General features: G+C 33.2%; 1 protein-coding gene across 2 annotated transcripts in view; it reads right to left on the bottom strand.

Moving 5' to 3' along the window:
- The window catches only part of LOC133329217 (protein boule), a 41,869-nt gene extending 15,770 nt beyond the window's left edge, over nucleotides 1-26,099 (bottom strand). For both annotated transcript variants that reach the window (XM_061537720.1, XM_061537713.1), the window contains exons 1-2: nucleotides 25,872-26,099; nucleotides 22,646-22,799 (exon numbers count right to left, since the gene is read on the bottom strand). In XM_061537720.1, coding sequence (XP_061393704.1) covers nucleotides 22,646-22,799; nucleotides 25,872-25,984 — 267 coding nt within the window. In that variant the 5' untranslated portion in view covers nucleotides 25,985-26,099. The remainder of the gene's footprint in view (nucleotides 1-22,645; nucleotides 22,800-25,871) is intronic.
- Between the last annotated feature and the right edge of the window lie 646 nt (nucleotides 26,100-26,745).

Raw genomic sequence — 26,745 nt, 5'->3', positions numbered from 1 at the left:
TTTGAAAAAAAAATAAACATTGTAAAAAGAAACGAAACTAAAAACGAACGCAACGCTTTTGCTTTTAAATAATATTAAAATTTTTTAATTGCTTTTAGCACTGCTTTTTTTTATTCTAAAAAAGGTGAATGGTAAGAATTTTTTGTAATTATTTCAAAGAAAAAAATATAACGAACCAACGAACAGCAATTGCAACTGGAACAAGAAGTCGCTTTCGTATTATCTCAAAATAGAATTGAACGATAAATAACAAAAGTAACGAGAACGCAACACAACATTTTTATTTCTGTACACATTTCAAGCCAAGTAGTTTTTCTTAATATTTTCTTAAAATCATATACATAACGTTTTCGCTTAAAATATTTTATTTATTGGTAATTAAATTGTAATTGTGTGTTAAGAAACTCTTTCAAATTAATAACAATATAAACAATAATTAGTTTAAAATAACTCAATAATAACTAAATAAAATATTACGTTATAAAAAATAGAAGAAAATAATAAAAAATGTTTTGTTTTCAGCATTTGTTCTACATTTTGAAATGGTATTTTTCTTGTTGGACAGGGGTAGAAATCTACAGAACAGCACTACTGTGGCTCTAAGGCATTTAGCAACAAAAAAAATAACAAATAGTGGGATAGCAAAGGTTACTACATGGCATGAACTATAACACTTAAGTACCAGCATAAATTACCATTCAAAATTTTAACTCTATTTTATTTACACATAACAATTCCGATGTCGAAACACATTTTCCCCTTTCAATTCTCAAACCTAATGACGAATATTTTCAAATGTCTTAAAAATGGGAAATATTGCCATGACTTTTTAGGTTACCTCCCGATGCAAACTTAAAAAAAAACAAGTGAAAAAAGCGTTAAGTTCGACCACCATAGATATACTGATAGGTACTACAAATGTAAATATAGGGAACATACCAAAAAGTGGACCTATACCGACATTTCTAAAAACGGATTATGTAAACCATAATACAAATTTCAGAAATTTTTAATGGATGATTATACCCTCAGCCTTATGGCTAATGAGGGTGTATATACCTTAACACGGTGAAAATGTGTCTCATCGAAATAGTTGTTATAGACCCCATGTTTCCGTTTCAGAAAATATAGATTCCATCCAAAGTTTGCCCATATTATTACTTCTTCCAAACTTAGTTCATATTCGAAGTTGGGGAATATCGGTCCACTCCTTCTGGAACTCCCACACAGGGGCTTGGTCTAAATGCGGCAATAGTTCATTATCGAACCTTACGTTCTAATTTTTTATCTCGCTATCCTCCGCAGTTGAAATTATTACAACTGATTCTTAGAACTAAACTCAAAACGCGTAAGAAATCAGATAACTATTTTAATATAAAATAGGGGGTTATATGGGGACTACCCCAAAAACGGGGCGAATATTAATAATTTTTGGTAGGGAGATTTGTTACCATATACGACTACAAAATACCAAATTGCAGCAAATTCGGTTGAAAAACGCGCTCAAGAACCCCAAAATACCGAAAATTGGGGTACCCTTATATGGGGGCTATCCGAAAAAATGGGCCTATATTCATAATTTTTTGTAGAGAGATATGGTACCTTTCATTAACTCTAAATACTAAATTACAGCTAATTCGGCGGAAAAATATGATCAAAACCCCCAAAATACTGAAAATAAGGAGGTACCGCTATATGGGGGTACTAGCAAAAGTGGACCTGTATTTATATTTTTTTGTGGAGAAATGTAGTACCCAATAGGAACCCAGTGTAGCAAATTTCAGCGAATTCGCTTGAAGAACGTGCTCAAGAACCACAAATTGGGGGATATCCTTATATGGGAGCTATGTCTAAACGATAAAGCCCATCTTCGAACTTGACCTGCATGCAGACATAAGACGACTCTATGCAAAATTTTGGCGATCTATCTCTATTCGTTTATATATATATATATATATATATATACCTTATGGGGTTGGAAATTATTATTTCGATGAGTTACAAACGGAAAATCAAAATTAATATACCCTCCATACTATGGTGGAGGGTATAAAAAATGCTGATACACGTTTCTTCTCTTAGACACTCCATCATATATCCCGCCCGATAATTATCAAAAAAAAAAAAAATACTCAGTTTTACGATCCACTCGGCTGCCTCCGTTTGAAAATTTTGAAATCAAATCGAAAATTTAAACTGTAGAAATATGGTGGACGGCTATAACAAAATATGGACCTATATTAGGAAAAATATTAATCCTCGATGAAACCAAAATCTTCAAATAATAAGTGTTATATTGTATAGTCCTCTATTTCGGCAGCAGTCACTTTTAAAGATTTTTTTCTTCGACAGTTGAAAAAGAAAAAATGGGCAACTGGGGAGGTACCTCAGATCATGGACCTGTATATCCGATTGATGCACTAAATGTATGACTAGTATAAAAATTAAGGTGAATTATTTTCATATGAAATTTACAAGTTTTCAAAATATTGACTCTTTGGGGTCTTGATCTGGGGTGGAACAAAATATGTATATGTGCAGTTAAAAGAAAAAATTGGATGTTCCAATAGCTTGATGGAGGATGTACTAGAAGGAGCCAATCAGCCCATTTCCCTTTAGGGGATGTACCAGAAAGAGTGATACTATGTGTCCCAAATTCGGACTTCATCTAGGTTTGAAAAAAAATATATACGATTTACATTTAAAGGATCTAATCGGATACTCCAATTAGATTCCTTTGAAATTCAAACATTTTTCATAATGTTGACACATTGTGGGAGATGTACCAGAAGAGGTGGATCTAGGGGTCCAATCTTCGGACTTGGTATAGGTTTAGTAAAAATATTACGAGGTGCAAAATTTGGATCGAATCGCTTGATATTGGATTTACGAATTTTCAAAATTTTGAGGAGTACCGAGAAGACAACCCCGATGGGTCTGCTCTTCAGGCTTGGAAAAAATATTACAACTTACAATGTATGTATAAAATTGGATATTCCATTTTTAAACATTATATAGGCTTGTTTATAGCTAAGAATCGATTTATGGTCCGTCAGGGTCATTGGACCTTACCCTTTTGAAAATTAATTCTACAAAGGCCAATAATCGAGGTCGTGGTCTGGGCGGGGGAAAATTCTTATCGGGGATGAAATTCAGACCTATGACATGTTCATTTTTTAGTTGATGACCCTATTATACATGAAGAAATAGCTTGATTTGTAGAAATTGTATGTATTTTTCGAAATTACATTTAGAAGAATTTCTTGTGTGTCCATTTTGTATTATTTGAAATTACATTTAGAAGAATTTCTATGTAGAACAGTTCGTCCTTCTAACTCGATTCCTTGTGTGTCCATTTTGTCCTTAATTTATTTGCTCTAAAATTAACAAAATGGTGGACCTCCATTTTTTACCAAAAACAAAGTTATAGATAAGACAAAATGCGAGAACTATACACTCCCAGAGAAACGTTGCAAAATTTGGAACCGATTGGATTATTCGTTTTCGAGTTATCGTGCCCGCCACTCGCAAAAAAAAATTTAGAGAAAAACGCGTTTAAAGTTTGAGAAGCCCTTCAGCCGTCACTAGATGCTGACACAATAAATCGGATATATCTTCAAGAGTTCACACTTGAAATTTTGTAATTCTTTAATCAGTGTAGGTTCGATTATATCACAAAAATTTTGAGAGACTTGGTACCTTTGACTCTTGAAAAGGCTTATATGTTTCTGTCAAAACACATCTTGTGTGCTCAAAAGCTATTGATGAGAATCCACTACATCCTCAACGTGTGACTGTTTAGCGAAGTTTAGGGTCCGTTCAGTTCAATTCATGGTCCGTCAGGGTCATTGGACATTAATTTTTTGGAATTGAAATTAATTCTACAATCGTCGTTACTCTGTAGTCTGCATTAAGGCTCGAGTGTTAGGACTTATCAATTTCAGCCTGAAAATTATGCCGAATTCATCCAAAACACATCTTGACACATGAAGCCCATTTCCAACTCCCTGTCAAAATTATAGCATCTGGTGCTCGAAAAACTCAAAAGTTATTATAGGATTTTATCCTCTCCATACTAGGGATTTTCGAAAAAGAAGTTCTATCAAGAGTCTCGGTGAATAGATAAATAATGATATTTTATTGTCGGTTTAAAAAAGGCTTCGCTTCAGGTTTTCATCCAAAAAAGGTTCCCAGGAGTTTTCATCTAAAACCTCATTCAATTCATCTTCTTCAGGTTTTCTCGTTGGAAACATCTACATGATTTGAAACTGTTAGAAGGACCTGCAAGCATTATTTCTAAAAACTTTTGAGATAATCCACGAAATCCACCTCAAAAAATATAATAATAATAAATAAATAAATTGTTTCCTATTCGTTTAACTCAAAAGTGTAGGAATTCAAACATGGAGTCCTGAGAAAAAAATTAAGAATACAACAACAAAATGGAAAATGAGTAATTAAACGAAACTACAAAAGGGAGGCCACAAAAAACCCCCCAAAAAACAACTACTCAACAAAATTTAACAAGTTTTTTTTGTGACAACTGCTTTTACAAAAGCAACACTTAATGAACTATTAATTAGTAGACATCGTAGAATTATTTTTTTCTTGTCTTAAAGTGGTCCTGCTGCTCGTAATGATGCCAAGCCTCAGCAGTACTTGAATTTCACAAAAGAGGTAAAACTGCAATTTTGAAGTGAAAGTTAGCGCAAAAGGCACAATCGACAAATGCAAGAAAACGGAACTAAAGAATTAAAAATTTGTTGCTAGGTGTGAGGGACAGAGAGTGAGAAAGAGAAATATAAACTCAAAAAAAAAAAATAATGACATTTTCAGGTTAAGAGTCATAAAAGAGAATTGAAAATAAGGATGTCCTGTTTTTTTCTTTTTGACTCAATGCCTTTATCAAGTCCATTGGATTATCCATCTTCTGTTCTGTATGAAAAAAGGGGTTCATTAGGAAAGTCTCTTTTAATTATTATAATAAGAACACAAGTTCCGTTTTTTTTAATTTGTATGTTTACTGTTGTTATCCTTCAAAAACAGAAGGTCTACTAAAGAAATACATTAAAACGATTAGGAACAATTAAAAAAATTGTTAAGTCATTTAAAATGTGTATTGGGTTAATAAAATCAACATTGGAACCCGGAAAGTTTTATTAACAGAAAGACAACCTAAGTAAATTAAATACAAAAAGATGGTGGATGAAATGTGTCAATATTGGATTGGTTTGAACAATTGCTTCCTTATTCAAATCCATGAGGGAAGACATTTTTTATGCGTGGGATTAACGTCTATAAAAGGATTTTATGCTCTCGTATAAATTTCAAGGGAATCTTTATGGACACCATAAAATACAACTAAAGGATATTTTTGTGAAATGATGATAGTTTTTATAAATGAGAACTGAAGGCCATCGTTAAAGCCCAAAGTCTTATAATAGAGAGGTGAACGAAGCCTTATTGGAAGATGAGGCGACCAAATCGAAAAAATCCTATTGGGGATGAAGGACCTTGGAAAGTATATGAAACCCCAAGAAGGAAAAATTCGCCATAGGTCAAAGTTCGGACTATAAAGCCGCATTCGACAGCCCTATCCGTTCAGAGGTGTTTAAAGCCATGTCTACGTTCGGCATTCCTGCAAAACTAATACGGCTATAACTTTAAGTGGCACAAGATCAGCCTCCGCCTATGACATCGATATAATGGGTCGAACATTGCGAGCGGAAACAGCCACCTTTGAACAAATTGAAAAGGAATCTGGCAAAATGGGTCTGGCAGTAAACGGCGAGAAGACCAAGCTGATGGTATCAACGCGCCAGACGTCCAGTAGACTCGGACCAACTGTGGAACTTGAGAACTACAGCTTCGAGGTAGTTAAAGACATTATATACCTTGGTACCGCCATAAATAAAACGAATGACATCAGTTTTTAAATTCGGAAAAAAATTGTGATGGCCAACCGATGTTACTATGGTCTGAGCAAACAACTTAAAAGCAAGGTCACCTCCCGCCAGACCAAACTCACACTTTACAAGATGCTGATACTACCCGCAAGCAGATGCGGCAGCTCTTGGGGTGTTTGAAAGAAAAATTCTCCGAAAGACCTACGGGCCGATGTTGTGCGGATGAATGAGAATGCCCCAGCTCAAAAGGCATATAAAAACGAGCCTACTGATGGTTCCCGTAGAAGGGGAAGGCCACGAATTAGATGAAAAGACCAAGTAGAAAACAACATCTCGGAACGCGGTCTTCCAAATTGGTGGATTTGCGCACAAGACCGACGCGCTTGGAAATATTTTTTAAGCTCGGCTTATGGAACAACCGTTCTGTAACAAGCCAGCTAAGTAAGTAAAGTTCGGATATATAACGTGGTTATTTTTTAAAGGCGATCCTATTATACTTGAAGATATAGCATAATATCTTGATTTGTAGCTATTTTGTCCTTTAAACTCGATTCATTGTGTGTCCTTTTCGTCCCGAATTTATTGAGCCGGATTTTCATTCTCACAATATTCTACAAAAATGTTGCTCATAGGATTTTAGGTATAGTCTTCAAATACGAAAAATTTCAAGTTTTAGTGCATTATCTTCCTAATTGAAGTTCTGTCTTTGTAAATTCGAAAAAGTTTTTTTATCATACATATATTGAAATCTATAACAAGTTTCCTGGAAAAGGGTAAAGCGATTGAAAATCCATATTTGAAAAAAACACCACTTATAAAAACTTTCACAAGTTTCTCATTACAAGTATGACAAAGTTGTTGACAAACTTTTTTGTTGTTGTCATTCTCCACAGTAATGAGGTTGTGATTGATTATGCTACCCTCCTCCTTCCCTCCCAGTAAATTATGCGGCATGTGATGCCAAACAAAATATAGGCTTTATGATGAAAAAAAATGGATTATAGCAACATAATACATAAATAATGACTCTCATAAAACTCGGTTCATTAAAAACTGATTTTCATAAAAAACAGAAACAGAAAACCAATGACAATGCAATGAAAAGTATACCCATTATGCCATCAATAACGTTACATGAACATTACATAGTCATTTAGCAATATCGTATTTAAGCTGTGGATGGAGTTTCGCTTGGGTGTTCTGCCTTTTAATAAAAATGGAAATTAAAGAACCAAAAATTTGATATGCATCCTTAAATTTCCATTTTTATCAAAAGCTATGATTAAAAATAGGGTAAATTTGATTAAAATCTATCAGGAGAAAATATGGCAAATTTATATATTCTTCATTATGACAATGCCAAAATGTAGATGGTAATATGTGGGCCAGATTGCAGATTAAAGTTTTTATAGACTAAATATCAGTTTAATTATATTTTACGTAGATGAGGGATATCGAGTATCTCATAGAGCAGATGTAAGTTTTTCATGGACGATAGCGGAAAAGACGAGGAAAATTTACAATTAAAACACAATACTTGAGCTACAATAAATATTACTGGCTTAGGCCACTTAAAATATTGTCTGGTGCCATTTGACAATTCCATTGGAAGGTCTGACAGTATTGAAAAGTCGACTTTGCCATTTCCTCAAAGATCAACAGTCGACTTTTAGACTTTTCAATACAAAAAGTCGATTAACCGAAAGTTAGCCGGTTGAAATCTTAACATTTGTAAAGTTAAACCAGTAAGGAAAGTAGTAAAGTCGGACTGGGCCGACTATATGATACCCTTCACCACTTTGGGTATATTCTACATATGTATCCTGAACCGATTTCGGGGAAACTTGCCAGAGACTAATTTATATTACACCAGTACGTTGTGTCAATCGGCCTAGCTATGGATCTTTTCACGAAGCTTAGCAACAACATTTTAGACTTAATTCAGTACCCTATACCAAAATTCATGAAAATCGAAAGGTATATAAGGGACTTTGGTGCTCCAATTCCCTAAAATCGGCCTAAACTATATATGGGAGCTATATCTAAATCGGAACCGATATTCACGAAACTTTGCAGACATCATTCTAGACCTTATTCATTAGGCTGTGCCAAATTTCGTGCAAATCAAAAGATTTCCAGGGATTTTCGTGGACTACTTACCTAAAATCGGGCGAAGCTGTATGAGGGAGCTTTATCTAAATCTGAACCGATTTTTCACGAAACTTTGCAGACATCATTCTAGACTTAATTTAGTACAAATTTTCGTGCAAATCGAAAGATATATAGGGACTTTGGTGAACCATTTACCTTAAATCGTACGAAAATATATATGTGAGATATATATAGATCTGAACCGATATTTCCCAATTTCAATAGGGTTCGTCCTTGGGCCAAACAAGTGAGCTGTGCCAAATTTCATCCAATTCGGATCATAAATGCGACCTGTACTTTGTTTACAATTTAACACCAACAAACGGACGGACGGACATGCATAAATCGACTCAGAAAGTGATTCTATGCATATTCTCAAAAGGAACAATGGGTCTATCTCGAAAAAAAATTTATTTTTGCCTGTTACAAACATATGCACAAAGACATAATACCCTGTACCACAGTGTGGTGAAGTGTATAAAAATGGTGGAGGTCCCCTTAACAAACATGATTCTATACCCACTTCAATAAATTTCATGCCCATAGAACAGGCATTGGATCCTTTGAGCACCATTGACATAAAATCTGAACCAATTTCAATGAAACTTAACTTTAACTGGTGAAATATTGTAAAATCGATCGAAACTATATAGGAGAGCTATGTCTATATTTGAACGGATTTTCACAAACTTTAATATGGGTTCATAGGTCAAATATATTTCTTTAGACAAATTTCATCTCCTTCGATTCATAAATGCGACCAGTAACTGAACACCTAAGCATAGTTCATTTCTTTCCTATTTGGAGAAAATAATTTAATGATTTCATAGTCAGGGGAGTTCAATATACAAAATTTAGAAAGAATTTAATTTGGATCCATATTGTATTCAATAAAACGTGTGCAAAAGTGCTCCTCCCTTCATCGTCGTATCGTAAAAATTTCACAACTAGGTCGTTTGTAAAATACATATAAAAGTTGGGAAAATAGAAAATGGAACGCTACAAAACGGGTTTCAAATGGATAAAAAAAAACATTGTCAAGGACACAATAAAGTTTAAATATCTACTCTAATAAAGCAAGCGAAAAATGTACCTAAATATGAAACAAAAAAAAAATTCAATGAAACTTAACACGTCATTCTAGACTCTCAATGGGACAAAAATTGGGTCTGTGGTGAAACATTGTAAAATCGGGTGAAACTATATATGACAGCTACATCTAAATCTGAACGAATTTGCACAAATTTTAATAGGGATCCTTGGGCCAAATAAATTACCTTAAGGGAATAAATTACCTATTCAATTCTGTTATTAGAATAAATAAGAGTGTTGATAAGAATGTTGCGTTTGAAATTAGGCTAAGCAAGCAAAATCGTGTCTTAAATTCTAATAGAGACGAGCTGCGGCTGTATGTGCCAGAGCTTTTTTTATTTATTTATAGCATTTTAAATAGCACACAAAAAGGATTAGAGTCATATCAATTTCTGTTATTTTCATAAATCCCTTCTTCACTACATTTCTATTTATTTCCAATAAATATTTCTTTATTATAATAAAATTGCTGGCCAAAACTAATATCTATTCAATAGTAATTATATTATTGTTCTGTATAACAATACAATTTCAATTAAATATTACAAATTAAAATATAATTGTATCTAATTAAAATATTACAATAAGCTTTTGTGAATAAAGGCAACAGAGTGTGACTTGAAAATATTTGTTAATAATTACGTACAGATTAACACCCAAATACAATTGAACGTGTAAATGAATGAATGACTGAATGAAATTCAATCAGCTCATCATCTTGTGTCAAATTCCGATTAGAAGCATCATCATCATCACCATTCCTTATCAATACAATAGAAAATTGCATTATTTCGAGATATATTTAAATTGCCAGTGGGCGGTGATGACCATATGGGGATCAACTTATTTTCACTACATTAGGTGGGTGTTATTAGAAATTCAATGCATTTTGGGTAAAAGTTGTTGTATATCTAATTAATTATTGTTATTTTATATCTATTTTCTACATCAAATGTTAAACAAAGACATTTGTGGGTTATGGGTGCAGTTAAGTTTTTTGTTATATTATTAAATGTTTTCCTAAGGTGGGATGCATTGTAGTTGAAAATACACAATTGTGTAAATTACTACCTGGGCCAGAAAAAGTTTATTTGACTTAGCAATTTAAATAATCATTTTTATTTAACAAAATGCTAAAAATCACAATTAAAAAACAATTTTCAAATATTCTAATTTTTATACACTTCACCACACTGTGGTACAGGGTATTATGTCTTTGTGTATATGTTTGTAACAGGAAAATGGAAAAGAGTTAGACTCATGGTTCCTTTTGAGAATATACATAGAATCACTTTCTGAGTCGATGTATTCATCTCCGTCTGTCCGTCCGTCTGTCCATGTTAAAATGTAAACAAAGTACAGGTCGCAGTTATTTTCCGAATTGTATAAAATTTGGCACAGCTCATCTTTTTGGTCCAAGGACGAACCCTATTGAAATTGGGAAAAATTGGTTCAGATTTAGATAATGTAAATTTAATGTAAATGGTGCACCAAAGTCCCTATATATCTTTCGATTTACAAGAAATTTGACACAGCGTAATGAATTAGGTCTGGAATGATATGTGTTATGTTTCGTGAAAATCGGTTCAGATTTAGATATAGCTCCCATATATATTTTCGTCCGATTTAATGTAAATGGTGCACCAAAGTCCCTATATATCTTTCGATTTGCACGAAATTTGGCACAGCGTAATGAATTAAGTATAGAATGCTGTGTGTTAGGTTTCCTGAAAATTGGGGCAGATTTAGTTATAGCTCCCATATATATTTTCGTCCGATTTAATGTAAATGCTGCAACAAAGTCCCAATTTATCTTTCGATTTGCAAGAAATTTGGCAAAGAGTAATGAATTAGGCCTGGAATGATGTGTGTTAAGTTTCCTGAACACCGGTTCAGATTTAGATATAACTCACATATATAGTATCGTCCGATGTTATGGTGAAGGTTATAATATAGTCGGCCCCGCCCGACTTTACTACTTTCCTTACAGGTTTGTTTGATGCATTTAGTTGTGTGTTACGCGGTGTTAAAAATGGAAGTGAACCAAGAGAAAAATCGGTACATTTTACAGTTTTTCTTTGACAAAGGCGAAAATACAAGCCAAGCGGCTAAAATTGTGAATGGGGTTTATGGTTCCGATATGGTACCAGCCAATTATGTGCAATATTGGTTTCGTTGATTCCGTTCAGGAATTTTTGATGTCAAAGATGGACCTCGCACAAGTAGGTCGGTGAAATTATCCCCTAGGAGCTAAAAATCGACCGTAACTGTTTTAAACCATTTACAAAAAAAAAAAAAAAAAACAAGCGAAAAAGCGTTAAGTTCGGCCGGGCCGAACTTTGGATACCCTCCACCATAGTTATACTGACAGATACATGCAATGAAAATATAGGGAACATACCAAAAAGTGGGCATATACCGATAATTCTTTAAACCGATTTATGTAAACCATTATGTACACCAAATACAAACTTCAGTAATTTTTAATGGGGATTTTTCCTAAAATCTGCAAGATCCAAAAAGTGGACTGATACTGATAACGCATGGAAGAGTATAAAATCCTCAAACTACTGTAATTTAGATTACAAAGTTATATGCCTAAAGGGGGACTAATATTGATTGCATAGTGTAGGAAAATGGTGAATATTTGGGGATATCATTATATGAGGGCTATGCCTAATTAATGACCGGTATATACCAATATTGAAACCAATATTTTAATTGTTTATCTCAACTCATTCCTTCAGGAGGTATCACTATATTGAGGAGATGCCTAAATGTCTGCCGATATATTTCATTATCGTCATGTTTGAGGTTTCTTTTATCACAATACCTTTAGAAGGCGGAATGCTTGCAAAAGATGGCTAAATAATCTTTGTAGGGTAAAATTTGACTATTCCCCGTAACGACTACCCAACCGCAACACACGGAACAAATCATATAACTATTTTAATATAAAAAAGGGGGTTATATGGGGACTACCCCTAAAAAGGGGTGAATATTAATAATTTTTGGTGGGAAGATTTGTTACCATATACGACTACAAAATACCAAATTTCAGCGAATTCGGTTAAAAAACGCGCTCAAGAACCACAAAATATCGAAAATTGCAGGTACCCTTATATGGGACTACCCGAAAAAAATTGACCTCTATTTATAATTTTCTGTGGAGAGATTTGCTACCCAATAATAACTGAAATTACTAAATTACAGCCAATTCTGTGAAAAAATCCGGTCAAAACCCCCAAAAACTGGAAATTGGGAGGTACTCTTATATGGTGGCTACCAGAAAAAGTGGACCTATATTTATAATTTTTAGTATAGAAATTTGCTACCCAATAAGAACTCAAAGTACCGAATTTCAGCGAATTCGGTTGAAAACCGCGCTCAAGAACCCTAAAATACCGCAAAATTGGGGGTACCCTTATATGGGGGCTATCCGAAAATATGGACCCATATTTATAATTTTTAGTGTGGACATTTGGTACCCAATAAGAACCCAATGTACCGAATTTCAGCGAATTCGGTTGAAAAACGAGCTCAAGAACCTCAAAATACCGAAAATTGGGGGGTACCCTTATATGGGGGCTACCCGAAAAAATTGACCTATATTTATAATTTTTGGTATAGAGATTTGCTACCCAATAAGAACTCAAAGTACCGAATTTCAGCGAATTCGGTTGAAAACCGCGCTCAAGAACCCTAAAATACCGCAAAATTGGGGGTACCCTTATATGGGGGATATCCGAAAATATGGACCCATCTTTATAATTTTTAGTGGGGAAATTTGGTACCCAATAAGAACCCAATGTACCGAATTTCAGCGAATTCGGTTGAAAAACGAGCTCAAGAACCTCAAAATACCGAAAATTGGGGGGTACCCTTATATGAGAGCTATCCCTAAACGTGGACCGATAAAGCCCATCTTCGAACTTGACCTGCCTGCAGACAAAGGACGACTCTATGCAAAATTTTGGCGATCTATCTCAATTCGTTTAGACGCTAGAGTGATTACAACAGACAGACAGACGGACATGGCTATATCGTCATAGAATTTTACGCTGATCAAGAATATATATACTTTATAGGGTCGGAAATGATTATTTCGAAGTGTTACAAACGGAAAAACAAAATTAATATACCCTCCATACTATGGTGGAGGGTATAAAAAAATAAATAATGGATTTCATTTTTCCCAACCTAATATATATCCTATTGTTAATTATATGTATATCACTTGAATTTATTAAAATAAAAATTATGTAAATGAAAAAGTAAATTATTATCATCATCGAATCTGGAAAGCTAGCCTAACTATTGAGCAATAATTTTACATGTCACTTAAAATGACATTTAACAAAAAACAAAAAAAAAAAAAAAACTGTGTAGGCAACAATAATATCTGTAACTGAACACCTACACACAAATAATTTCGTTCTATTTCTATTTGGAGAAAATAATATAACGATCTGAAAGTCAGTGGGAGTTCAATATACAAATTTAGAAAGAATTAAATTTCAGTTTATTTTATATTCAATATTATGTGTGCAAAAAAAGTGTTCATCCCTTATTCGTTGTAACGTAACAATTTCACAACTAGGTCGTTTGTAAAATACACGTATAAGCTGGGCAAATGGAAAGTGGAACGCTACAAAACGGGTTTCAGATGGACAAAAACGAAAACATTGTCAAGGACACACCAAATTAAAAATATCTATTCTAAAAAAGCAAAGAGCCATTAGGAAATTAAATGGAAAAACTAAAATTGAAAAACAAAATGCAGTTAACATTGAGAAAATAAACTAGGTTAATTTAAATTGACATGGACTTTATAAAGCAATTAAATTTACAAAAAATTAATTATTTCTAATAAAAAAAAGTTATCAATAGTTCGTTGTGGCATTTTTGTCTATGGGAGACTTTTTAAGAAAACTAGAATACATAACTTAATCCCAATTCTATTGCAAAAGTTGATCAGCATCGAATCTAATTGCTGTGCCTAATTAATAATACAATTTCTTTCAATCGAATCAATAATTATTATTTACGATATTTCTATAAGTTAGCCCTTTGTTTGGGGGGCACCAAAAGTATAGAAAAACACTTTTGGTTGATTTTTTAAACTCTCCATCATTTTTGGCTTATGACGGATAAAGTCCGAAGTATACAATTTTTTTGGTAATTTTAAAATCACATATGTGGCGAATGTAGAATCCGTTTGAATTCACATTATCTGTTTCAAAATATCAATTGTTTTTATACCAATAACATTGCAAGAATGTCCTTTTAGAAATACAAAACTATGACATATACACGTGGGTTTTCAGAAAGATTAAAATATTCTAACATTTACGACAACACAAAATTTGAGCTGGCATTTAAAACCACAAACACGCTGAATAATCTTTTCAGCAAATTAAAAAGTAAAATACAAGACGAGGAGAAATCCAACGTAGTATACCGCATTAAATGTAAGGGAGACAAGTCCAACGTATGACAAAAGGTATATGTTGGCACTACTAAGACTAAATTAAAGACAAGAATATCCGCACATAAATCGGATCAAAAAGCTCTGTACAAACCCATAGAGCAAAAAACAGCCCTTGCAGCACACTGCACAAAAACAGGACATACCCCAGATTTTAATGACATAAAAATTCTAACTCAAGAAAGTAATTATCAAAAAAGGTTTACTCTTGAGATGTTGCACATAATCAACACTCCACTTGACACTCGACTCAATTATAAAACCGACACAGACAACTGCGCTCAAATCTATAGACACACAGTAAACAAATACAAATCTGTTAGACTTTAGTTGAAGTAAGAACGTTGACTTAAAGACAACATAACTTTCTTCAAGTAAGTTTATTTCCTTATTGTTGTTTCAAAATCTGTTAAAATATATGTAATTGTAGTTCCCTGAGGATGATTGGAGAATCCAATCGAAATATTGGAAACAATAAATATTAAAAATCAAAATTAAAAACGATTTTTACTTTAAAAAAGCCTACAGCCGAACTAATACAACAAAGATAAACAAAACTAGGCAAACGATACCAATTCAAACACCATACACGGAAGGCACACCGAAAAGATGACTATCTACACAAAAATCAAAGAAAACTACAACGAACATTCACTGCAGATTACAAAACAATACTCCAAAGGTAACAAATCGACGGCCACTTTATTGACATCCACGACTTTTCTTATGAAATGCAAACAAGTTGGCGTAATCCCTAACTTCATAAACTATAGCACAAAACACATATACAACATTTTCAAAACAAACAATGATATCCCGCCAAACATTAAAAGAGTTCTCGACAATCACGTCTACCATTTTCACAACAAAATTCTAAATCTCCTAATACAACAAAAACATAAATTGTCTCACAAAAACAAATTAAGACAAAAGAAATTGCAACAACAAATGACCAAACTTCTACATGAAGAAGACCTGCAACTTTTTATGGAGAGTGAAGCAAAACTCTTAGAGAGTTACACTAACACATGCAAGACAACACACATCAAAAAGCTCAAATCATTACAACAACATAACAAACAAGTAAACATGGACAACGAAAACGGATGGTTTGTAAACAAAACAGAGAAAGATATCCCAAAAGAAGTTGAGTGGTTGCTCTCGCTGGGCCCAAAATATGCATTACCCACAACAACAAAAACATTCCCGTTATTTGACGTCATCGCAGAGGGAGAAAATTGCATACAAACAATCGATGACAAGGAGAAACAAGACATAGCGAGAACAAAGATGGTATCACTAATAGACGAACATATGAAAAAGAAAGGAACATTAAACACAAGAGACAAACAAATAATAAGCACAGTGGGCCGGTGCAAAACTTTTTTAAAACAAAATGATGACTTGATCATAACCAGTGCGGACAAAGGTGGGAAAACAGTAGCCATGTACAAAAATGAATACCAAACGAAAATGACAGCAATTTTGGGAGATATATGCACATACCGACGCTTAAAAAGAGATCCGACGAATATATTACAAAACAAAAACAATGCTCTGGTGGAAAAATTATTTAAATTAAAGATAATTAATGAAACTGAAAAATATAAAATGACGAATAAGACATCAACTGCGCCAAGATTTTATGGGTTACCCAAAATTCACAAGGATGGTACCCCTTTGAGACCCATATGCTCCACAATTAATTCCCCAGCTATCGGTCTTTGTAAATATATCGTCAACATATTGAAGAACCTGACAAAGAATTCGCAATATAACGTAAAAGACGCAAAAGATTTTAAAACAAGAATTGAACACATAAAGATCAACCCCGACGAAACCTTAATTTCATTTGACGTTGTATCACTTTTCCCCAGCATACCAGTAAATTTTGCTCTCAACACCATAGAAGATAAGTGGGATACAATTAAAACATATACATCTATGACAAAAGAATTGTTCATGGAAATTCTGACGCTATGTATAAAGGACACAAGATATTTCATATATGACGACAAAATATTTAAACAAAATAAAGGTATGCCTATGGGCTCTCCAGCCTCCCCTGTCATAGCTGACATAGTTATGGAGAAATTACTGGACTCATCAATACAGCGAATGAACACAAAACCAAAGATTTTGACCAAATATGTGGACGACATTTTTACAGTCATGAAAAAAGACGAAATAAAGGACAATTTGGACATCTTGAACTCATTCAACTCTCAAATACAATTTACTATGGAACTTGAAAGCAACAACCAATTACCATACCTGGATTCACTAGTGATACGAGAAGGACCTCATCTTAAACTTGACTGGTACCAGAAACCTACAGCGTCGGGACGACTGATTAACTTTACATCTAGACATCCGAGAAGAACAATAATTAACACTGCATCCAATTTCATAAATAGAGTTTTAGACATAAGCCATCCAGACTATCACAACAAAAACATTAATATAATTAAGAAGATCCTGAGGAAAAATGATTTTCCGGACAAAACTATTGACAATCTCATGATACGAGCAAGAAAAGAAAAGACAAAGAAAACAAGCGACAACAGCGAGAAAATTTACAAAACTATGACATATACACGTGGGTTTTCAGAAAGATTAAAATATTCTAACATTTACGACAACACAAAATTTGAGCTGGCATTTAAAACCACAAACACGCTGAATAATCTTTTCAGCAAATTAAAAAGTAAAATACAAGACGAGGAGAAATCCAACGTAGTATACCGCATTAAATGTAAGGGAGACAAGTCCAACGTATGCCAAAAGGTATATGTTGGCACTACTAAGACTAAATTAAAGACAAGAATATCCGCACATAAATCGGATCAAAAAGCTCTGTACAAACCCATAGAGCAAAAAACAGCCCTTGCAGCACACTGCACAAAAACAGGACATACCCCAGATTTTAATGACATAAAAATTCTAACTCAAGAAAGTAATTATCAAAAAAGGTTTACTCTTGAGATGTTGCACATAATCAACACTCCACTTGACACTCGACTCAATTATAAAACCGACACAGACAACTGCGCTCAAATCTATAGACACACAGTAAACAAATACAAATCTGTTAGACTTTAGTTGAAGTAAGAACGTTGACTTAAAGACAACATAACTTTCTTCAAGTAAGTTTATTTCCTTATTGTTGTTTCAAAATCTGTTAAAATATATGTAATTGTAGTTCCCTGAGGATGATTGGAGAATCCAATCGAAATATTGGAAACAATAAATATTAAAAATCAAAATTAAAAACGATTTTTACTTTAAAAAAGCCTACAGCCGAACTAATACAACAAAGATAAACAAAACTAGGCAAACGATACCAATTCAAATACCAAAAATTTTAAAAAAATTCGTCTAAAGACCAATCAGCAGTTGGTTTACAAATATACATGGACCGACAGACATGCAGCCGGACAGAGGGATATAAATTCACTTAGAAAATCATTCAATACATCTCCTTAAAGTAAATTGTTTCCTTTTTCTGAAATCGAGAATTAATGGGTGTACTGAATCCTGAGAGGGCTCACTGGTGCCAAAGGAAGCAAAAATAAAGCCAAAAATCGATGTTTGAAAAAAAAACGACCAGGCTAGGCGCTATGCCACGATAAATTACTGACCGTTTAAGCCAAAGTATTAAACTGCAAACACTCAGGTTGGAAAATTGGGCTAAGATCTTGAAACCAACGAAATGACGTGTGTCGGTGGAAAAAATAATACGTCTGCAACCCTAAAAATCTAGAACAATGAAGAGTATAGTTATATGAAGTCTACCAATAAACCTTGAGCCAATATAAAATATATATATACAGTGGTGTTCAAAACATATGCAACTGAAATTGACTATTTAAAAATATGTAGAAATCTCTTTATTTCAGGATAAAACATAGATCAACTTGGTATTTTTTCGACGTTTTAGGTTCAATTGAAACTGTAATTGTAATTTTTCCCAGAAATGTTTGGTATTTTGCAGGAAGTAACTGCAACTCTGACGACTATAAAAATATCAATTTTATAGTTATCAAAGTATATATTTTTTTCGCAAAGTTTAAGTATTCTCGAATGTTAAGAGGTAATTTTAATAATTTTTTAATAAAAAATGTAATATACGGTCACAAGCAACCAAATAGAAATGGCAAACGATAAATTCGGATTTGGGATAATAAGACTCATTGTGGGCAATTAGAAAAACTCATTGTCGATGAATATATGAGTAGAATATCACTAAGACAGAAGTCTGAAGAATATAATGTCCCCAGAAGTTTAATATCACATATAGTGAATAAGTATATAGTCACGATCCAGGTTTCCTTGACTTAGGAGGAAGTCCACTAAACAAAAGCTGTCGTACTGATAATTTATCCATGCAGATGGTCAAAACAAAAATTTATAATACGTCCCCAACTAGCAAAAGTCATTCAAAAAAAAAACTAATGGCTGCCACATTATGCGTACACGCCACATATAAAGACCTGATTACGAAAAACCCGTCCTGCAAAAATGCGTTTATTTTATCTTGTCATCAACTGAAGCGGTAACACTTTGCAAGGACCACTTATGTTAACAAATTTTCAAATTAAAACGATATTATTCAATAGCGAATCATAATTTCCCAACTTAAATGGTGTCTTGTCAATTTGAGGGGGTATACCAAAATTAAGCATTTTCGGTAGGAATATTTGCTACTAAATAGAAACCAAAAAATCAAATAAAAGGCAATTCGGTTAAAAAACGTGGGCAAAATACCGAATAATGGGGTTATCCGAGTCTTAGACCAATAAAGATGATTTTTAGTAGGGAGGTTTTCTAACCAATGTGAATCCAAAATATAAAACTACATTGAAAAATCCCAAAATACCGAAAATTGGGTACGCGTACTGATACTGATGATACAGCGGAAAGACGGATAGGGCTAACACAAATTTCATTCTGATCATTAACCTTGTGTTCCCCGATTTTAGTTCCGTAATCATAGAACAATTTTCTGTTAACAGATTCAATGCAACTACCCTAAATAGGATATGAACAAAATTTGGCATCGCAACATCCTTGCACTCGGGAGATACAGTACATTATTTATGAAAAATAAAAGTCCAATATCAAGAAAACCAAATGGAATATCGACGGAAAAATCATTTTAAATTATTCTCTATATTCTTTTTTACAAGAATCAAAAATAATTCTGATGGCAGAATTCGCACAATTTGAACTCTTCTCTGTATTGAAAAGCTCATAACTTTACCAAAAAATTGAATTTTTAGATTTTTCTTTTCATATTGTCGTCCATAATCAGGGCTTGACATATGAAATCCAACGAATTATTTATTTCTACCAGCTGCATATTAAATAGAAGCTCTAAAACATTTTGTTGCCATTGGGCCATAAAGGGTTAACTTTATGGGGTCTCTGCACAAATATTTCGCTGGCGTTTTAAAATGTCATACAATTTTCTATTTGGAAAGTTTCTAATGATTGAATAAGTAAACTCCACTGTGCGACAAATTTTAATTCTTTTGATAATTACCGGGAAATTCCAACAGATTATGGAAGAGGGGCTAAAAAAAGAAGACACGTGTATCGGCCTTTTCAAGAATTTTGATAATTTTCGAATTATGATTTCTTGAAATCCTTGCACATTAGGAATATAGTGTATTCGGCAATATTACTGATAAAATATCAAGGAATATTTTGGTATGCAACCGACTCCAGGAGCGATTGAAAACTCGTTCAATACGGGGTTAAAGCTGCTCAGAATATTCTACAGAAATGTTCGCCTTAAAGTTTTACTATAAGTCTCAGAATAGACTAAAACTAAAAAATCAGCTTAAACGTCAAAAATCTTAAAAAAAAAACAAAAACTCATTTTAGGGTTAATATCGTACTTATTACTAGTTTTTACCCATTTTTCCCACAAGATGTCGTTTTAGAAGGATACTATAAAGGACAAAAATAATATCCATCAATAATACCCATAAGTCACTGAACAAGAGAAATCTGTATATAAAATGTATATACCGAATATATAGTCAGACATTTTGAACAAAAATTTCAAAATGTTCTTGTATTTTTTTACGAAGACTTTTCCCAGTATTTTTTTCGACAAAGTGCATTAAACTAACATGAAACTTAATTTTGGGTATATAATGTCAAAGAATAAAATATTCTACGTCAAAATCCATTTCAAGTCTCAGAATTAATTATTTTTTGTGTTGCTCAGTGCCATCAATTAATTAAAATATTAATTACTGTGGCTTTCTGACAGGCTTCTAAATTATACACGCGATAAACTATCAATCAAATTTATTTAGAGCGAAAATAATTGTTCATCTGCATCATTATAGATTCCGCAGTAGTCACCAAATACTTAGTCATTTCATATACACCTTTTACTACATATTTTCAATATCAGTTAATTAGTCAATTTTTCTTTACAGGTTACACAAAGGTTCAGATTAAAATATAGCTTTGATTGCTATATTTAAATGTTCTTCTTTTAATTAAAAATTTTGGAACACAATAGTATTCAATTTTTTTATGTAAATTGCATTACACTGCCATAAAAACACAAATTTTACTTATTTTCAAAACTTTCATTGACGCGACTAAATTCATTCTAAACGCATATACACAGACGCACACACACACAAATAAACTAATTGCTAATTGAATAATTAACCATGTTAATTTTAATGTGAAAATAACTGTAAAACACACTGTAACAATTTTTATGGCTTTGCTAAAAAAACAGTTTTGCGTAATCTATAGAGGTATAATTTTTTTATATAAAACATGAGAACATAATGCTGGTAGTAAGTGGGTGGTAGTAAAATAGTTTTGAAACGATAAATAAAAAAAACGTAATATTAAATTTTATTTTTTACCATAAAGAAATAAGAAAATATTTGCATATTAAAAAAAATTAAACGAAAAAGAAACTCAACTGAACGCAACGTTAAATTATTTATATATAAAAAAAAACAATTGTAATATGAAAGAATTAAAAAAAATAAATAACTTAAACAATGTAAAAAGTAAACGTAACTGCAACGTAACGTATAACAAAGAAATAAAGAAAAAAACTTGTTGAAAAAGTTAACGTGAACGTGTAACGAAAACGCAATGTTTATAGTTATTGCTTGGTTTTGTTTTGTTTAAAAAAATATTTTGCTAATTACGTTACTGAATGACTAACTGCTGCTGTCGTTGCCGTCATCATCTTCATCACCGGTATCTTCTTCTTCTTCATCAACAGGAGTTCCGAAGAACTTTTCGCCGTTAAAAGACACACGACTTAAATGTCGCTCATGTCCATTTAAATACAAACACACACACACACACACTGATGAGTGCAAATATATAATGCCATTGTAATTAGTCGACACGTAACTATGGCTCACGTTAAGCAAACAATTAAACGCAGAAAAGCGGAGAGAATTTTTTCTCTATCAAACTCCATTTGTTTGTTTAACATCATCAAAAAGAATGAGTTACCAATACACTGAAAGTTGATGAGTGTGTGTAAGTATTGATTAAAGGTTTTTTTTCGGTTTCAAAAAATAAAATAAGGAAATAAAAAAATGAAAAAGAAGGATTATTTTTTTATGGTTTATATCGTTGTTTGTTGCTTTACATTCTTTATAAAAGAAAAACGATAATTAAAGAAAAGTAAGATACCAAATGAAAACAGCCTTTCCACGCACACACACACAAAATAAAAACAACTGATAAAACAAAAAATATTGGATTTTTTATTTTTCTGTTGCACTAACAATCATCTATAGATCATGATGCAAAAAGCAAAGGTTATGGGGTGGTTGGGTAAATGACAATTCATGGTAAGGTAAATACAGGTAAATGGTATCAGGAAAAAAGAGGATGTCATGGTGGGAGGGTGAGAAAAAAATGAAAACAGAAAAAAAAACCAACAGAAAGCGCCTTCAATGAATATAAGCAAAACAAAAAAGAAGAAGTGCAGAAAAAAACTTACATCCGTTTGCAGCCTTTGTGCCTCCTGTTCGGTTTCGAAGGTTACAAAACCATAACCTTTACTGACACCAGCTCTATCGACAATAATTTTTGTTGATTTCACATTGCCATAGGCGGAAAAAACGCGACACAAATCGGATTCCGTTGTGTCGCCGCTGAAAAGAGAGAAAAAAATGGAAAATTGCATTAATATCTATAAAAGCATGGAAGAATTGATATGGATATTGGCGGAAAAAACACAGACACACACATACTCTTCGTGGACATTTAATTCATTTTATTTATCACACCTAAAAGCATTGCTATTTTTTCGCATTTCCAATTAAGCATCGTTTATAGCTTTTATTTTTTTGCAACATTGAATGCCCAACATAAAAGGGCTTTAATTACTGGACAATTAAATGTTCGCACTACAATTAATATATTGTGGCCCGAAGTGCATTTTTGTTGCTTCTTCTTTAAATTAATAAACTAATTAAAATTCTTCGAAAAGTGAGAAGACGGTAAAGGAAATTGACAAAAAAAAAAGAAAAAAACTAAATCGGGGTGCTCCATGAGCTGGTTTAAATAACTCGCGCACCTCTTCGGATCAGTCATCGCCATGTCGTTAAACGTAACACCCGTTCCATCATCCTTCCTCCCGGAATTCGAGAGTGACTTAACCGTTGCCCACAATTTACTTGCTGCGGCTTCAATGACGCAAAGCTAGACAATTTTGTTCGCTAATGTTCGCATACTAATCAGTTGACTTTAACCCTTTCAGTGTCAAAAACATTTTTTGTCGGAATAAAAATCTAAAATTTTGTATTTAAAATCATATAAAGGCATAGAGTTTATATAAAATAGAAATTTTCATTTTAACCCTCGGACAGTTTCGTCTGTCTTTCAGCAAAAACAAAAACATCAATAGTAACGGTACATAAGATAACCGAAAAATCGCAAAGAAGGAGCTTACTTTTATATGTTGAATATATTCGACAAAAACATTGAAAGGGTTAAGGGTGAGTTCTTTAACTCTCTGGTCTTCAGATGTTGTACGACGAAGCTCATCACACTCATTCGCAAGCACCGTCGCCATTACCTTGATGGAATGCCAGAGCTCGTGATAGACACCAGAAGTCCGTGAAGAAAAACTTAAAATGTATCTAGCAAACACTTAAACCACCCAACTTTTTCTCTGGCTCACATAGTGTTAAGAGAGAGTGAGAGAATGCGAAATTGCAGAACTAAATTGAGTGAGAGTGTGCATAAAATGGGCCTCTGTAAAAAATGAAGAAGGGTGCGGTGATAAATGTAAATCGGAAAAATTCCCGTTTCCGAAACTCTTTTTGCCTATATTCAAAAAGTGCACACTCAGACCTTTCGTTTAAGACCCCCCTCATCCCCGCACACTTCTTAATTTAATTTATAAAATGGGACATATGAAATTTGCATAAGGCTGGTCGCGGTTCTGATGCGGTTCTGACAAACAGAAACAAGATCCGGGGTTTCTGTCTAACCGCGGGCCAGAAGTGTTCGTAGCAAGCATCCCGGGATATAATGCCTCTCTCATGTTAAAAATACGGCACAAACATGTAGTAGTTGAGGGGGCAGCCCCTGGTCGAAGAATTCCCTCGAGTTAATCCGGTGCATAAAACCGGCCACCGTGGTTGTTGTGATTGGTGCAAAAAAAAAATATAAAAAAATGCTATGGCAATTTTTTAAGAGAACCACCCATTCTCGATTTACATTTTTTCACGATTTTCTTCCGTTGATAACTTGTAACTTTACATACATGTATTTGAAGACTTGAAGAAGAAGAAAATAAATTGAGAAAATATTGATGTTTTTTGTAATTAAAGAAAATTCCATCTAATTGACGGCGGGCATGATTGCCGATCACTGGAACACCTCAAAATTACAACGCAATTAGGAAGAGAAAATATCTGGCTCTGGTATGAACTAGGACTATTGACTTCGATCGAAAATTGGTGAAACCGAAATTGGCAGACCTAGGAAAACTTTTTTATTATTACTATTTATTTATTTGTTTATTTTTTTTTAAGGAAGATGTTAGGAGCTTGGTTCATACGATAGCTATGTAGGTCAAATAATTCATATTTGGAACTGATTGGATTAATAATTTTGGAGTTATCGTGTCCGCCAATCGTAAAAACACTATTTTAAAACATGAGTTTTTTTGAACGTAAAACTATGGTATAAAATGTTCGGACCGGCTGAACATAAATCATTTTTACTTGTTATTAAACGCTAAAACTTCTAGCTGATAAAACCGATACAAAAAAAAATATATATATACAGACGAATCCGGCAATTCTTCCTAATGTACATCTTATTCGAAATTTATTGGTGTTCGTAGGTGTAAGGTTTCCTGAGCGGCTCAAAGTGGAGAAGGACAACGAAAACATACAAATATTGATTTTTTGTCTTCGGGGAGCCCCTATCTAAAATCTTATGAGCCACAGTAGGAGTTAACAAATCCCACAAATTCTCGATATAGAAGGATGATGTGTTTTACAAAAATATTTGACGTACCGCTATATGTGGGCTACCGTAAAAAATTTACCGATATATCTCATTTTCAATATCAAACATCCCAGAAGTAACATTAATATAAGTTCAGAATTTCTATCTTCAATATTGCGAGCTTTAGTTTTTTACAGGAGTGTAGTTACGTCCGTTTGAATTTCTTGAATAAGGTTGCTGTTTTTGATGTCAGATGTCTAAATTTTTGTGTGAATATGTAATCTGATTAAACGAACAATAATCAAATAAAAAGTCAATTCCGAATTTGTCTGTAGTTACGTCCGTTTGCATTTATGATGACGATATTCTGAAAGTACATCTTGAGACCGATGCGGTCTCCGCACCGCATTGGTTTTAGTTTTGGTCCAACATGGCAGTTTCTATGCAATTTATCTTCACGATCATTCTTTCCGTACACCTGATTACGATTCCAACATGGAAGTTTCTATGCAATTTATCTTCGCGATCATTCTTTCCGTACCCCTGATTACGATTCGGTCCACATAATATTTATACTAGACATACTTTTTTGAGGCAAAACCTCCGCGGCAAAGATTTATAATACATTGTAGAAGTGGACAGTAAATTTTCTCGACCATAACAGGTGGACTCGAAGACCCTTTATTTTTCATATTTAAATTTTCTGATGCCAAAGGTGTGATAAATAATTTAAGTAAAAAAAAATTAAATTAAAAACTCACCTTATACCGCCGACAAAAATCCGATTTGGTATTAATGTGCCATATTTCGGGGCGGATAGCGGTGCCTCAATAGCCGCCGGCGCTGCTCCAACGGGCGCTGCCATCTTTTGCATAGGCTGTGGCTGAAGTTTGAAATTTGTTATGGGCAGAATTTTGAAAGTTTTTATTTGTAACGGGGGGTCACGAAGTAAATTCAGTTGATGGGCACAGCTAACGAATGTAGCTGCAAGTTAAGTTGAGAGTTTATCTGCTGCAAGCACTTGCTGTTGGCGATGGATGTAATTTGCTGATAAGTTGTTGTTGTTGTGGTTTTGCGTTGTTTTAGCTTGGCTTATGTTGTTTTTGTTTAACACAGTTGTTACGCACACACGTTTTATGTTTATTTTATTATAAAATTAGGTATTGCCTTTTTTGATTTATGGTGATTTTCTTTTTCTTTCGGGTAATAAGCGTAATAAGCTTTTTAAATTTTTTTATATTTATTTTTCTAATATTTTTAGAATATTTCAATTTCAAGCTAAGCGTGGCTTTCTTTTCTTCAATTATATTTTTAGTTTATGGCTGTTGAGGTTAAAAAGGAAAAATAAATAAAATAATACAAGAATTACTAAAAAACATTTCTATACAAAATATAAAATAAATAGTAAAGAAATGTTGTCAATATTTTTGTTGGTCTTTAATGTAAAAGTAATTTTAATTAAATTCTATTTTATGCGTCGTTGTAAATATCAGATCGAAGTGTTGCGAATTATTCGCTCAGATACGCCTAAAGGTAGGCAATATTTTTTTTAAATTGCAAACATTTTTGAAGATAGGCAATGAACACTTTTTTTAAATTATTTTAAATTTTAAAAAAATGGTTTTCACTTTTGAA

Source organism: Musca vetustissima, unplaced genomic scaffold (genome assembly GCF_032173495.1).
Source record: "Musca vetustissima isolate MV318-11 ecotype Yass unplaced genomic scaffold, APGP_CSIRO_Mvet_v1 utg611, whole genome shotgun sequence".
Lineage (NCBI taxonomy): Eukaryota > Metazoa > Arthropoda > Insecta > Diptera > Muscidae > Musca > Musca vetustissima.
Note: the sequence above shows the minus strand (reverse complement) of the source record. Positions and strands in the feature narration are given on the sequence as shown.